The 16,225-nt window shown below is 48.5% G+C and overlaps 1 protein-coding gene across 5 annotated transcripts in view; it reads right to left on the bottom strand.

Moving 5' to 3' along the window:
* Nucleotides 1-16,225, bottom strand: part of ZNF827 (zinc finger protein 827) — a 229,589-nt gene that overhangs the window by 177,019 nt on the left and 36,345 nt on the right. For all 5 annotated transcript variants that reach the window (XR_012783445.1, XM_075543725.1, XM_075543726.1 and 2 more), the window contains exon 2: nt 6,901-7,950. Coding sequence is in view for 4 of the 5 variants with exons in the window: in XM_075543725.1 (XP_075399840.1) it covers nt 6,901-7,950 (1,050 nt within the window). In the remaining variant the exon portion in view is untranslated. The remainder of the gene's footprint in view (nt 1-6,900; nt 7,951-16,225) is intronic.

Here is a 16,225-nt window from a genome sequence, read left to right as displayed (position 1 = left end):
AACTAAAGGGAAAAAAATTCCAGCCTTGAGTTGATACATGGAAAGATCGTATAGTCAAAATATTAACTGATGCAGGAAGCATCCATAACAGATGGAAGGAATGTCCAGCCACTGTACCAAAAAGAACTAGTCAGCATTTCGCCGTTTAAGGAGGCAGCATATGAACAAGAACCAATGGCGGTGCTGAAGGAAGAAGTTCAATCTGCACGGAAAGCATTAGCCAGAAACCAGGCTCCAGGAATTGAAGGAATATCAACCGAAATGTTTCAACATGTTGATGAAGCATTGGAAGCACTTATTCGTCTATTCCTGGAAATTTGGAAGACACCTACTTGGCCAAATGACTGGAAGAGATTCATATTTGTACCCATTCCAAAGAAAGGTGATCCAACAGAATGCTCAAGTTATAGAACAGTATCATTGATATCATATGTAATTAAAATTTTGCTGAAGATCATCCAACAAAGGTTGCAACAGTCCATTGACAGGAAACGGCCTCTGGTGCAGGCTGTATTCTGAAGAAGACATGGAACAAAGAATGTCATTGCTGATGTCAGATGGATCTTAGCTCAGGGCAGAGAATACCAGAAAGCTGTTTATGTGTGTTTCATTGACTATGCAAAGCCACTCGACTTGTTGGATCATAACAATCTATGATAGCCTTGGCAAGAATGGTACTTCTAGGACACTTCATTGCGCTCATGGGAACCTGTACATAGATCAAGAGAGAGTTGTTCAAACTGAACAAGGGAGTATTTCATGGTTTAAAATCAGGAAAGGTGTGTCAGGTTTGCATGCTCTCATAACGCCTAGTCAGTCTGCATGCTGATCAAATAATCAGAGAACTCGTAATATATGCAAAAGAATGTGGCATCTGGATTGGAGGAAGGCTTATTAATAACCAATATGCAGATGACACGATCTTGCTTGCTAAAAGTAAAGAAGTCTTGAAGCACTTGCTGATAAAGATCAAGAATTGTAGCCTTCAGCATGGATTACAACTCAATGTAAAGACCTAAATCTTCACCTGTTAGGTAGGCAGAATAGGGAAAGAGTGGGGGGTTGTCCTTCTGATGCCTGCAAAGGCCCACATAGAGGGGTTGGGGTAAAAATCAGGCAGCCTTTGGAGACCTATGGGAAAACCAGAACTGGGCATGTGCAAACTAAGACCCCTAGTTCAGGTGAAACCTAAAACCTAGCCTCCACCTTGGACCATGACATTATCTAGGTGCTTTTAAATACAGCCAATGGGGTCAACCAATGGGGTAACCAAAGCCTTCAACCAGGCCTCCCCAGCCAGAGGTGTTAAATTGCCTGGCGGCTGGAAGGCCATCTCTCATTTTACTCTGGTTTTGTTCAGCTGCAGGAGGGGGTTGGGGGGTCTCTCTCATATGGGGGTACTCATGCACCTACATGCCCCGTCAAGGACCCACCCAGGACCCACAGCCTCTTGGTCTCTTGCATTTTTGGCTCCCCGGGGATTCCCCAGTTCTACTCTGGGGTGGGGTGGTCCTCTTTTCTACGTTGTTTTCTGGGCCCAGTTGTGAACCCCAATGCGACTTTTCAGAAATAGCATGTACCCTGATGACACGATAAAACCTGAAATTTTTGTGTTCCTTCTGAAAAACTCACTTGGATTACAAGGTGCTTCTGCGGCGTGTATTCTTTCAGTATGGTGTAGCAAGAACCAAGGTCTAGCCCACTCTAGAAACCCAACAGACCAACAGGTGACATCATGATAAATGGAGCAAAGGGGGAAGTTGTCAAGGACTTCATCTCACTTGGCTCCACAATCAACGCTCATGGAAGCAGCAGTCAAGAGATCCAATGACACGCTGCATTGGGTTCATCTGCTTCATAAGGCCTCTATAAAATGTTGAAACACAAGGCGTACCTGACACACGCCATAGTATTTTCCATTAGCTCATATGTATGCAAAAGTTGGACACTGACTGAGGAAGGCCAAAGAAGAATGGATGCAGTTGAAGTCTGGCGCTGGTGAAGACTACTGAAAATACCATGGACTGCCAAAAGAACCAACAGCCAGAAGGTTCCTTAGAGGCAAGGATCCAGAGAAATCGTCTCAGGTCCTTTGGACAGGTTGTCAGGAGCGACCAGTCCCTGGAGAAGTGCATCCGGCTTAGTAAAGTAGCAGAACAGGGGAAAAGAGGGAGACCTACAAGATGAATTGATAACAGTGGCTGCAACAATGGGCGCAACCATTAAAACAACTGTGAGGATGGTCCAAGACTGGGAAGTGTTTCGTTCTGTTGTAAACAGGGTCTGAATAAGTGGATGGCACAGGGTGTGTGTGTGTGTGTGTGTGTGTGTGTGTGTGTGTGTGTGTAAAGATATACAGACAGATAGATAGATCACTATCAGTGATACATGCCTAGAAACGAGGAGTCCAGGGAGCCCAGAGAGGGAGTGGGAATGAGTGCTAGTACCCTGAGGAGATGACAACCAATAACAAAAAGCAGAATGTGCATGAATTGTTGAATGGAAAACTTAGGTTTTAACCAAACTACAATAAAATGTTTTTAAAAAACCAAAAAAATCCTAATAACATCCAACCACCTGTGCGCGAAATAAAGATAAATAATAACAATGCTATGTATGATATCAACTGCTTCCTTACCAGTGACCTCGCTGGGTTTCTGGGAACAGAAAGAAAGCACAGGTCTCCTTGCTCCTGCTGCTGCTCCTGCTCCACGGAGTAATAAACAGAACTCGAATCCGAGACGCAAACATGGACACACAGGACAGCCGCCAAGGGACAACTCAAAGCCCCCAGGTTTTTCCTTGCAGCAATCTTTCCTCTTGCATGAGTTTTAGAAAATAAAATACGTGAGTGTAAATATGTCTACATATTATGAACAGCTACATGTATATACATACACACATACATACATAAGATTGCCTTGCCAATGCAGTGGCTTTACTAAATTCTTAAGATTGGTGCACAGAAGAAACGTAGTGGGGGGCAGAGAATACAAGTCAACCAGCAAGATCTAATCTAAGCAATTCCCCTTTCCATTTGAATATTGAGAGCACTCACTGATTAAAGAATTGTCTCAGAAATATTATACTTTTGGTTAAAGAAAAAGATTCCGCGCAGCTCTCTCACGCATTCAATTCTGCTGGGATGCCTGTTGAGGTATTGGTAGAGCCCACCGTAACAGAGAAATTACTGCGAAGACTAAGGTGCACCTGCCCCAGCCATGGTATTTTCAATTGCCTTCTACACATGTGCAAGCCGGACACTGAATAAAGAAGAGGAGTCGATGAATTTGAATTGCTGTGCTGGACAAAACCATGGAAAGCAGCCTGCCAAAAGGACAAACCAATCTGTCTTGGAGAAGCATGGCCAGAGTGTTTTCCTGAGAGGCAGGGGTGGCGAGACTTAGTCTTATCTACGTTGGACACGTTGTCAGAAGAGACCAGTCCCTGGAGAAGGACATTGTGCTTGGTAGAGGGGCAGCGAAATGAGGAAAGCCTTCAAGGAGACAGACTGACACAGTGAGTAGACAATGGATTCAAGCACAGGATGGCACAGGACCGGGCAGGGTTTCGCTCTGTTGTGCATAAGCTAGATATGGGTCGGAAACCATTCAACGCATCTAACAACAATAACAACTGCGTGTGTTTATACCAAACAGGGAACGCATCTCTTCCCCATGTGTACATCCTCGGGCCAACCACAGCACCACCAACAATCTCCCTCCACGGACACACACACCCTCTTTCTCATCTTCTCACACATCTCCACATAATCATTCGAGTGGAAAAAATACGACCACAGATGGATTGACAAAGTGGCTGCAACAATCGGCTGGGATACAATGGTGGTGTGGATGGCGCAGGCCAGGACGGCGTTTTCTTCTGTTGTATACCAGGTGGCTGTGAACCTGAACCAAGCACAAGGCACCTAACAGCCCCATCACCGCCACTGCTGACTATACCCAAGACCACGCTGAAGTGACAGAAGTCCAACAGCTGATAGGAGGGTCCGTCTGTCAGGCACAACTTCTTCGCACACATGTTCAGTTGGAAAAGCATAAAATATACCATCAATATAACATATCTGTTACCTTAAACCGAAGTGTACTAGTAATTGTACATGGGATTTTCCAAGTAACTAATGTTCACCCATAATAGGCCTGGTGGCATGGTGGTTATAGGCTGCTCTTCTAACCCCAAGGTCAGCAGTTCAAAACCACCAGGCACTCCTCAGAAGAAAGACAGGACCTTCTCCTCCCGTAAAGATGAACAGTGTTGGAAACTCACAAGGGCAGTTCTACCCTGCGACATCAACTCAATGGCAGGGAGCTTGGTTTTGGAATGTCCCAACAGATTTATAATACATACACCATTTGAATTTTTGCTCAAGAACCAGGTAAAAAAGGGTATTTATAACATTACTTTCTACGTATAGTCAGACTCCTCTTGCCTTCCGCTGCTACCTCTAAATTAAATTTCTAGAAACCAAGACTGATTCCACTGCAAAATAACCCAGCTCCCTTCTGTTCATCTCCTCGCTTGTTTGTTGTAGTCATTTCTTCCCTTACGTCACCAGATGGCAGGTGAGAAGGGAGGACAGATTAAAACTCAGCTTGGATACACTTTTGAGGATTTTACTGATACTGGAGAAACTCGGGAATAGGCAGGTGGGATCATTTAACACCCTAAAGTGCCAGGTAACTGTCCACAGATCAGGAGGCAGTAGTATGAACAGAACCAGGGGACACTGTGTGGTTTAAAGCCAGGACAGGTGTGCTTCAAGGTGATATCCTTTCACCATAGCTATTCAATTCCTCTGCTGGGCAAATCATCCGTGAAGCTGGATGATGCGAAGAAGGTAGGACTGAAACTAGGAGAACATCAACCTGGAGGTGAATCACTTAACAACTGGGTGATATCTGCAGACGGCATCAGCTTGCTTGGTGGGTGTGAGGAGGATTTGAAGAACCTGCGTGCAGACTGTAACTCAATGCGCAGAAAACAAACATCCCCACAACTGGACCAATAAGCAAAACCATGACTAAAAGAGAAAATACTGAAGTTGTCAAGGATTTCACTTTATTTAGAGCCACGATCAACAGCTCAGGAAGCAGCAGTCAGGAAACAGCATGTTGCACTGGGAAAATCTGCAGCCAAAGACACCCCTAAAGTGTTAAAAAGCAAGCATGTCGCTGTGAGGGCTAACATACCCCTTACCAAGCCAGGGCATTGTCTCCCTTCTCATGAGCATGCTCTTGGGACAGACCGGTCGTAGAAATGGACATCACATTGGATAAAGTGGAGGGGCCGGGGAAACGGCCCCAAGATGGACGGACACAGTGGTTGCAACCATGGGCTTGACCATGACAAGAGTTGGGAAGATGATGCAAGACTAGGCAGTTTCCTTCTGCCCTGCGTAAGGTGGAGAGGATTCAGAACCGGCTCCTCGGCCTCTACCTGCAGCGCCATTCGCGTGAGAAAGCTGGACAAACCGAAGAACTGATGCCTTTGAGTGGCGGGGTTGATGAAGACTATTCAATCTACCTAAAAGAAAGAAAACACTGACTCAGCAGCACCACGATGCTTCTTAGCGGGGAGCGCGGTGGGACTTCACCTCACGGACTGAGGAGGAGATCCTGGAGAAGGACGTCGTGTTGTGTCAAACAGAGAAGGTCAGCAAATGGGAGGAAGACCCCAAATTGGATGGACTGACAGTGGCTGCCATTGTGAACGTGGCACAGGGCGGGCAGTGCTGGCCATAGGGTCTCTGAGTCAGAACCGACGCAATGGCACCGAGCAACAATTCTGCTGTTTACACAAGTTTGGAAGTCAATCTAATTAGTGCACAGAGCGCACTCAGCACCCTAAAGAGGAATTTCTCATAAATGCACTGAACTGACATTAACTGGAATTGTTTGGTCATGTATTTTGCCTTTCCAAGCACTTTCCATCAACGTTGACGCAAATAGGCCAAAGTTGGTGAGACGCCTCCATACATGCCCATGTTTATATCGGTGAAGACACACACTAGTTCTTGTTCCCAGGTGGCAGCCTATCCTGAAGAGGCACCCAAGACCTCATCCCCGCACCTCAGGAACACGAGATGGTCACGTACACACCGTGAACACACACCAGCCCAAGAAATGATGGTTGCAGCCTTCTGCGATCTCCTCTGACTAGCCTTTTCCCTTGGATGACTAAAGCCTTGTGAGATACTGCCTGCTCCTCCGGAAAGAATGCCCCCACCAGGAAACGGAAACACAAAACACTGGTGCTTCAAATGTCCCACTTGTCCCACACGTCCTTTCAGCCTCTGACTGGATGTGATTAAAAAAATGTGAAGCATGCAGAGGAAAGGATTTGATTACGTGTGATTGACAATATTTTCTGAGAGCTCCTCAGTGACAAGGAACTAGAGCAGGAAACAGCGTTTGTAATGCGGCAGCAGGAGGGTGTGCTCCCCCTGGGCCACTGTTTCCAAAGCCGTGTTTCATCCCCAAGGTCCAGGGAGGCCACGCGCTCCCTGATAAAGGGGCGTTGATCTTCCCCCATCAAATACTTCTTGCCTGGACCTCGCCTGAACTCAGGAAGAAGGGGAGCAAAACCACTGATGTGTAAGGGAGGTGCACTGTCTATCTCTGAGATTGCTCATTACCCTTCGAAAGCAAGGCTGTCTGTGATGTCTTCGCGTAAAACATATGAAAGGCGGCCACACTGCTTACTGACAGCATTATGTTGTGCTTTCGCCCTTTTGTTATGATTATTATCAATATTATCATTATCGTTATTACTCCTGCCTCAGGTCAGACGAGGAACTTAAGGGGATGAGCCAACAAACCAGGGTGTCAGAGCAACCGTCCAAGAGCCCTGCCATGGCGGTGCAACTGAAAGATCCCTTACCTGAATTGGAGGGCTTAGAGACTCTTCCTTTCGGGACTGGGAGCAGCAATAATTCCAAGGACTGTGGAGGCGGAGGTGGAGGCGGCGGAGGTGGCGGCGGGGGCGGGGTGGCCTTTTCTTGCTTTTTCTCTGAAGGCGCTGGTGGAAGAGGGTCCTCAGGCACCAGTGATGATTTCTCAGCCAGAAGACTCCCAGCCGCCCTTGCTGCTACCTCTTTGAGGAGAGCCGCTGAGGAGGTCATAGAAGCCAGGGACAGAAAGGGGCTGGCGGGGGGTGGGTGCTCCTGACCGGGAGTCAGACTTCGCTCACTGACCTTCTTGGATAAGGCTGCCAAGGTGGAACTGGCAGACTGGGAGCTAAAGGGGGAGGAGAAGGACTCAAAGCGCATGGTCTCCTCAGTCCTGGTGAGGGATTTGTCCTGAAGAACCGCATTGGCTGCAGCTTTCAGTTTTAGGATGGCTGAATCCGGGGACAAGCCGCAAGTGGTGGTGGAGTTCGGCAACCACTTACCTTGATTCCATATAAAACGGTTATTTGGAGCGTATTGGTCATTCTGTTCCTGCTTCTCAGCCAACTTCCTGGCAAGAACGCTGAGCTGTTGGGCATGGTGCGAGGGGGGTGAGAAGGAGAGAGTCGAGCCAGAGTTCACGGGGGACTCCACTCTGCCGTTGGCCGTGGCCGTGGCGTCGAGTTTGAGAGAGCCAGCCTCCAGCAGCCTCCTCAGGTTGCTGCTCAGGGGCTTATTGGAACCTGGGGCATCATCCTCGCACAAAGAAGACACGCCCGGGGAAAGGTGGTCATGGCACTGCAGCGTGTCCCGCAGGACATCCCCGTCCAGAGCGACCAGCTCCAAGGTGTGGCTGCTGGGCGTCCCGCTTCCCAAGGAGGTGTCGGGGGAGGTGGACTGCTCCTGGATGCGGTCCTCCAGAGACAGCTTATAGTTCTCCTGGACTTCCCCATAGGATGCTTCCGACGGCGTCTCCGAAGAGTTTCCATACCAGTGTTCGCCTTCACTGAGTTCACTCTCCGGTTCTTCCTGCCGACGAACATCTGGGGGAAGTAAGAAGACCAGGTTTACTCCCAGGGTGAGCAACAAGCCAGGCTTCCGAGACATTCCAGATGGAACCCCCGTCCACCCCAAAACCAAAGGAAAGGCAACAACAAAGGCTAGGAATAGAAAGGCGGGCGCTGAATCAGCCTCGGCCTATGTCAGAACAAGGCAGGCATGCTAAGCAGTCAAATGTAAAGCCTGGGCTTCGAACCGGTTCACTCCAGTCCCAGCTCTCTGCTGAGAATGTGCCTTTCCACCCCAGCCAGACAGAATCAGATTCAGCAGTCTAACGAGATTCCCCAGGTCAACTGGGCATATCCCACTGGAAAGCCCTGGATCCAACACACCCACCCTATTACATGTACTAATGGCTCTAGTAAGTACTGCAAGATAAACTGCAATGGGAAAAGAAGACAGAGGGGCAACATGAATCTGTTAAAGGGGGGCTTGCTTAACTAACCCCTCTGCCATCGAGCAAATTAAGGCTCAGGGCCACCCTGTAGGACAGATGAGGGCTGCCCCTTTAGATTCTGAGACTGGAAGTCTTTCTGAGAGCAGAAAGGCTTAGCTTTCTCCCACGGAGCAACGGGTGGATTCTAACTACGGGCCTTGTGGGTGGCAGCCGACCAGTAACTGGGGGAAGAACCTGCTCCTTCCCATTGCCAGGGAGGTGGAGGAGCCCTGGGGGCGTCCCTGGAAGGGGGGGGCGTCTGAGTCAGAATAGACTCTTAACAATGAGCTGAGTTGGAGGATGGCAAGAAGCTGGTATGTACGTATGTGTGTAAAGAATCAGCATAACTTAAGTATCATGTCAGATTCAGAGAGGTAGTCCTGCTACCGTGGACACACATGAGCCTTGAAGACCCAAGCTGTGGGATCCCACTTGCCCACTTCCTAACTCCATCAGCAAGACACTTGGCAGATTTGAGCATTCATTAAAATAATAATAATAAGGCACAATTCCTGAAGGGGAACAAAAAGTGTATCCACGAAAAAAATCTGTTTTAAAAACCTGCCCAACTCACTTCACCCAGTTGTTTAGCAGTTTAAATCAGAATAAACATGTGTTGTGAGCAGTAGAGTCCAACCGAAAAAAATCAGATCTCGTGAGCAAACGACTCCTATTCCTGATACCTTTGAGCAACAGTACCTCCCACGCTCTTCAAGCTCACCTGGGTGAGAGGCCCCGATTCCAATCACCATGCCTGCCATCGGACCACAGGCAATGTTTGGGAATTGACTCCTTTGCTCCATTCACCAAACCCACTGCTGTCCCGATGGTTCCTAGGCAGAGGGGACCCCCCAGGACAGGGTAGAACTGCCCCCAGTGGGTTACCTAGGCAGGCAACCTTAAGGAAAGCAGACTGACACATGGCTCTCCCACAGTGCTTGGCTGGTGAGTGTGAACTACCTACCTTCTGGTTAGCAGCGCAGTGGTCACCCCGAGCACGCCCTTAATGATCCCGTATCCCTGAATTCAGAGGCCCACCACAATCACTCCCTCACTCAATGTCCCAAAAACAACAGCCAGTCAAGGATCCTCATCCTTCCAGGAGCCCTTGTGAACACTACCATGACATTCCTCGGTTTCGAATGCCTTTTCCCACAAAATCTGTCGGTACCATCCTTCCTACCCATCATTCAGGAACCAGTTCAGAGTGTTCTTCTTCATGATTCTCCTGAGAACCCACAGTCAAAATCAATCTCTCCTCATTCATTCATTGGAAGGCGACATGGTGACCCAGAGGTTAAGGGCTTAGCTGCTAACCAAAACGCAGGTGATTCAAATCACCAGAATTCCATGGACGAAGCTGTGGCAGTGTCCAGCTACAAAGATTCCAAAACCAAGCCCAACTCCCTGCCACCGTGTCCATTCAGACTCACAGCGACCTCATAGGGCAGGATAGACAGCCCTGGAAACCTTATGGGGTCGGAATCAACCCAATAGCAAAGAGCTATTGAGTCGTTCACTCATTCAACAACTATTTATGGAGCATCTGCTGCACGCCAGACACATGGTTCTAGGTGCCGGAAATACAAAAACAAAGCAAATATCTCTGCTCTCGTGGGGCATGCATCCCAGCGGGGGAAGAGGTGTTAAACAAACAAACAAAAAGAACCGACTCATAAATAAAATAAGTGCTGTGGGGAAAAAATTTAAAAGAATGCAGGGCAGGAAGAACTGTGGGTGGTGAGGAGGAAGTGAGTTGCCACTTTAACGAGGGTGGCCAGGGTGGGCTTCACTGAGATGGTGGCCATTGTGCAGACACGCCAGCACACTGGGCAGAGTGTTCCCTGCAGAGAAAGCATTCCTGTACTGGGCTTGCTGTGGACCCATGCCTGGCGCGTGCCTGAGACATCTAGGAACACAGTGTGCGTGGAGTGAAGTGAGTGAATGTGCATGTGTATGGGGGCGGGGGTGCACATGTGTCTATGAAGATATGAGAGAGAGAGAGAGAGAGAGAGAGAGAGAGAGAGAGAGAGAGAGAGAGAGAGAGAGAGAGACCAGTGCAGATCAGCCCAAAGTCAAAGCCAACATCCCAGCCATCGAGTTAATTCCAACTCACAGAAACACTATAGGACAGAGTAAAACTGGTCCCTTGGGTTTCCGAAGCTGTAAATCTTTACAGGAGCAGAAAGTCTCCTGGTTCTCCCTTGGAGAGGTTTGTGGTTTCGAACAGCTGACCCACACGTAAACCACTAGGGCACCGGGGCTCCCTATCCGTCTGGCATGGTCAACTACGGACAGGTCTTTCTTTTGCATCTGGTGAAATGGGGCTGTGTGGAGCAGGCAGGGTTCTGGTGGTTCCCCTTGTCAGGTGTTGCCCTGGCTGCTGTGCAGGATACACTGTACTCCAAGGGCCGACTAGGAGGAAGGAGACCAAGGCCGGGAGCCAGGCGAGGGATGAGGGTGATCAGCGTAGGTGGCGAGAAGGGACATTATCTTGTGGTCCCATACTTTTATATTGATTTCATACTACTCTAAATGATGTCAACTGTGAACTTCTAGGGATCCCTGGTGGCACAGTGGTTACTCGTTGGATTGTGTTCCAGGAGGCCAGAAGTTCAAAACCACCAGCCAGTCCTTAGCAGAAAGATGAGGCTTTCTACACCTGTACAGTGACAATGTGGGAAACCCACAGGGCAGTTCTACCCTGTCCTACGTCCTATACTGTAGCTGTGAGTAGGCTTTGACTCTATGGCAGTGAACTGACTGGGCTTAGATTCTAAAATTTGTTCCATGTGGGCAGCGATCAGATTTTATTATCTACATATCCCACACTGTGCCTCAAAAAAACAAAAACACCCCAAACTCACTGCATCCCTGTAAGGCAGGGGAGAACAATCCCTGTGAGTCCCTAGGCGGTAGCTCTTCACAGGAGTGGAAAGCCCATTCTCATGCAGAACGGCTGGGGATTTAGAACTGGCAACCCTTGGGATCACAGCTCAGCCACCAGGGCGCCGACACTGTGCCTAGCAGAGCTCAAAAAATGTTTAGAAATTGAGTTGAAATTCCCCACTGTGCCAAATTTTGCTGTTTCTTTTTGCAATAGCTAGAATTAGGAAGGTCTGAACTACAAGCTAATGGATCGATCTTCCCATGCCATTAAGGGGAAAAATGTCGCAAGTGACAAATTCTCTTTCACTGAGCTCAAGTTCTGCAACTCTTTCCTGAGGTGTTTGTTTGCTTGTTTGTTTTAATTAAAATTGGGTTCTAAAGAAAATGTAAAATATCAACTGGAAAAGGGCTTGAAAACATATAAAATCGAATTGTCTCTTGCTTAAAAAAGAACAAAAATATCCCCCAGGTTCCCTATGATTGCCACATTTCCTTCTTCCCACTTAAATGCAACAGCTGGCATCTTTCCTGAAGTCGGCACTGACCCTGAACCCCCCACGGCCCCCACGGCTTCTCAGGGAGCTATTTATTGCCAAACACTGAGCAGCCAGCATCCGCACCAGCAACGGGGCCTGGGTTATGTTCTTCTAGCAAAGCATCTTCCCACTTTCAGATTAAATAGCTTATCCTTCAGAAGAAGCGCAAGGAAACTGTCCAATAAAGATGTAGAGAGGTGAAAGATGTAAAACTGGCTACAGTAGGAATCCATTGACTGTCTCCTCTGAGCCTCTCCTGACCCTCTTTGAATGAACTACCTTAAGAAGAGATGGGACTCGAGGTGACATACACAATGTACGCTGTTTGGTGTCAGGAAGAAATGGTGTTGGATGGCTACCCAAGACTGGAGACCACAACACAGCTCAAAGGTGTACACTTACCGGGCGCTACAATAGCACACCATATGGGTGGATGACTGACCTCGGCTGACAGAGTAGAACTCCCCCATAGTGAACTCTTGCTGTAATCTTGAGGTGAGCTGCTTGCCAACATTATCTCCCATAGAGCTCCTGGGTGGGATTGAACAGCCAACCTTTTGTTTAGCAGCCTAGAGCTTAGCAGTTGTTCCACCAGAGCGCCTTGTTCCGTTCATGACAATAAGCATTCTTTTTATAAACAGGCCTTTCAGTGTATATTTTTGTCATACTACATGTTATGGATTGAACTGCGTCCCCCTCAAAATAGGTGCTGCGATCCTAACCACTGCCCCATAGGGCCCTGGTGGGAAACAGGGGGTTTCCTTTTAGGTTAATCAGGTCCTAGCCATGTACAGTAAGCCCCAAGCCTAATCACTTTTGAGTTACAGAGGAAACAGAAGACACAAGAGGTGTCAGAGGAAGACGGAGGACTGAGACGGATGTGTCCACAGACCCAGCGAACCAAGGATTGCTGGCTGCTGCTAGAAGATGAAACCGAGGACGAAGGCTCTCTTCCCAGAGAGCCATGCCCTGAATTCAGACTTTTAGCCACCTGAAGTGTCAGGCAATAAATTACGATCCTTTAAAGTCAAAAGTACTCTTTTGCGGTGGCAGCACTGGGTAGCTAAGACTCTAGAGTAGCTAGACGCTCCAGGATCACGGCGGAACGGGTCAAATAAGAAGGTGTATTAAAACAGACACACACAAGGCTACAGCAAGTTGTCTGGTGTGACATTACTGAGAACTGAAATACACTACAGGGTGCCAGGATGAATCCAAGACACACAGCCACCTTGTGCTAATGCTGGGACCTCTCACCTCCTGGCCCGGTGCTTCTCTGCACAACCCAGAACCCAGTCCACAGAGGCCCCTCTCATCAGAACTTCCCATGTCTCAAGCAGCTGTCTGGGGCCCAGGCATCCACCCCTCCACCTTCTGGAATTGGAAATTAGCAAGGGAGTTCTCTTGGTTGAGGATACCACTCCTTCTGTGTTTGGGGACAAATCACTATGAGGTTATTAAAAGTCTCTCACTGCCAGTCCCTAATAAAATGTTATAAATAAACATATAAATAAATAAATAAATATAATAAAAGTCTCTCACTGCCATTGAGTCAATGCTGTCTCATAATGATCCTACAGGACAAGACAGAATTGCCCTTGTGAGTTTCCAAGACTGTAACTCTTTATAAGAGTAGAAAACCCCTTTTTTACGTGAGGTGTGGCTGGCAGCTTTGAACTGCTGACTTTGTGGTTAGCAGCCCAACTCATATCCTCATGCTCTGAGGATAAGTATCCACTCCTCTTATACTCTAGTCTCTCCTTTGCTGCAATCCAGGCACAATCAGATTCAAATGCCTAAAGAATTAACACTTCTATTGACAAGATTGTTTAATGTCCTACCCTTTCTATGTTCATTGAGCACCAGGCTATGAACTGAAAGGTTGGTGGGAGAAAGAGGTGACAGTATGCTTTGGTAAAGATATGCAGCCTTGTAAACACCATGCGGCAGGTCTCTGCTATCCTATAGGGTCATTTCTTGCTGCAATTGTTGGTTTTGGTTTCTAGGCTCATAGGCACAAAGGGTAAGAGTTTACTCATAATGAAAAGGAGCCCTGGTGTCCTGGTGGTCACAAGTTGGGCTGCTAACCCCAAGGTCAGTGCTTCAAACCTACCAGCCACTCCACAAGAGAAAGATGAGGCTTTCTACTACACCCACCTCCGCGCCACCCAAAAATTAGTCTTGGAAACTCACAGGGGCAATTCTACCCTGTCCTATAGGGTCACTCTGAGTCAGAACTGACTCAAAGGCACTGAGTTTGGTTTGGGGGTTTGGATAGGTGGGTGTCTCTGAAGAAAGAGTTGGCCAACTGCTCCCAGTTGGCCAACTGCTTTGAAAGCTCTGTGGAGTACAGTTCTACCTTAACACACCCGGGGTCGCCAGGAGTCAGAAACAATTCCACAACTGGATTCTGACTTGGGTGTGTGCAAGCAGTGTATGACCTCAGCAGCTCACCGAGAGGTTGGCAATTCGGGGCCGTGGGGAGGCACATCGGAAGAAAGGCCTGGAGATCTCCTACCAAACAATCTGTCATTCAAAAACCTTCTGAAGCACAGCTCTACTCTGGAGTCGTGGAGCCCTCCTGAGTCAGCATCAACCAGAAGGTCATTGATTTTCATATGCTGGTGCGAGTGAGTGCATTACCCTTCCAATTACGCCCAAATGAGTGTGTCACGAGCTAAAGACGTTTTCTATTCAGGCTCTAATTCCATCAAGCAGTCGGCCGAAGCCTTGACTAATACATAGAAATAGCCTTGACTAATACAGAGAGCTAATATCTCCGGTGCTTCCCAAGGTGATGACAGCCTCCCTGGGTGATGCTGGGAAGATCCAGGTGTATTGCAAGAGCAGATACCTACACTTTATCCTGGAGTCTGGTGGCCCATCCAGGACTATGGGGTGCCCTGCTAGTAGCAGGTGGACCCGGCAGTAGCTTCCTGTAAGAAAGATGAGGTTTTCTAGTCCTGTAACGATTTCAAGTAAAATCTCCTACACCCACCGGGGCACTTCTACCTTGTCCCCTAGGGTCGCTATGAGTTGGCATCGACAGGACGGCAGTGAGTAAGGTTAGACACACTTTATCTAGATTATAAGGTACAGTATAAAACTTGCTCATTGCTAGAGGGAGTGGGCCGTGAGGTTTTGGTGTGTTTGTTTGTTTTGCTTTGCTTTGCTCTGAAACTGGGGTGGCAGGCCAATCCCTGTGTGAACCTATGTTATACAATTACAGCAACCTTCTCAGTCTTGTCAAAAAACGAAACAAACAACAACAAGCAAACAAAGCATTTCTCACACAGACTCTGATGTCCACTGGAATGCCCAGGTATTCCTCGTCCCACCCCCACCCCTGGGCCCTTTGCAGGCCAGACGACGAGCTATACCTTCCGCTGGATGGCAAGAAATCTCAAATCCGTAGACTGAAAAAAAAAGAAAAAAGACCCAAAACTTCCTGATTCTCTACGAACAGCCTTTCCAAAGCTGCTCCTGAAATTGGGGTTGCTCAAATAATAACCAACAAGCCACGGTGATGCGTGGCCCAGAAAGAGCCTGAGCAGACAGTTGAGAGAAAACATGGGGAATTATTCTAATGTGATCGTGGGGGGGGGTCTAATGAAAGGGAGGCGGGGTGGGTGGCGGGCAGTGTTTGGAGAAATCAAGGCATGATGATTGAGGGTGTGCAGAACCAGAGACAAAGCCCAAAGCAAACTCAATGCCATTAAGTCAATCCCCACTCATGGCAACCCTAGGGAACGGGGTGACTCTACTGCCCCTGGGGATTCCCGAGGCTCTAACTCTTCATGGGCACACAAAGTCTCCTCTGTCTCCCAAGGAGCGGCTGGGGGTTTCGAACTGCAGACCCACCTTTAGCAACAGGTAGCCGCTATGCCACCAGGGGCGAGCGGAAAATCATGAACGGACTCAAACCAATAGGCCTTTCCCTTCACAAATCAGAGGCAAGCAGGCTTCTCCACACAGACATTAATTTCCCGCCTGCTGTGCTCTTCTCCCGTTTGCAGGTTACATTTCATCAAAGAGGTGTCCTGGGCGCCTTCAGACACCCGGGCTTACCTGAGGGCTGCGTCTGTCCTCCGGCCTTCTAGCGCCTTCTCCTGCAGGGAATCCACTTTCACAGAACATTAGGACGAGCCCTGCGCGCATCAGAAAGCACTCCTGCAAGCTGGAGGGCGCCTTTGCTTGACACCACAACCCCAGAGCAAGCCAGGCTTGCCTTTCGCCTCTTGCACAATCTGAAAAGCACCCCCACCCCCATCCCCAGGGTGGCCTGACACCTCCATTTTCCTGTCAATCAGGAAGGTGCTGCCTGGAATCACATCCCTGTACATGGAACGCCCGAAACTGCCTCCCCAGCGCACCGCCAGCATGGCTTCACAGCTTCCC

Source organism: Tenrec ecaudatus, chromosome 3, assembly GCF_050624435.1.
Source record: "Tenrec ecaudatus isolate mTenEca1 chromosome 3, mTenEca1.hap1, whole genome shotgun sequence".
In the NCBI taxonomy this organism is placed as follows: Eukaryota; Metazoa; Chordata; class Mammalia; order Afrosoricida; family Tenrecidae; genus Tenrec; species Tenrec ecaudatus.
This window is presented reverse-complemented; position numbering and strand designations above follow the sequence as displayed.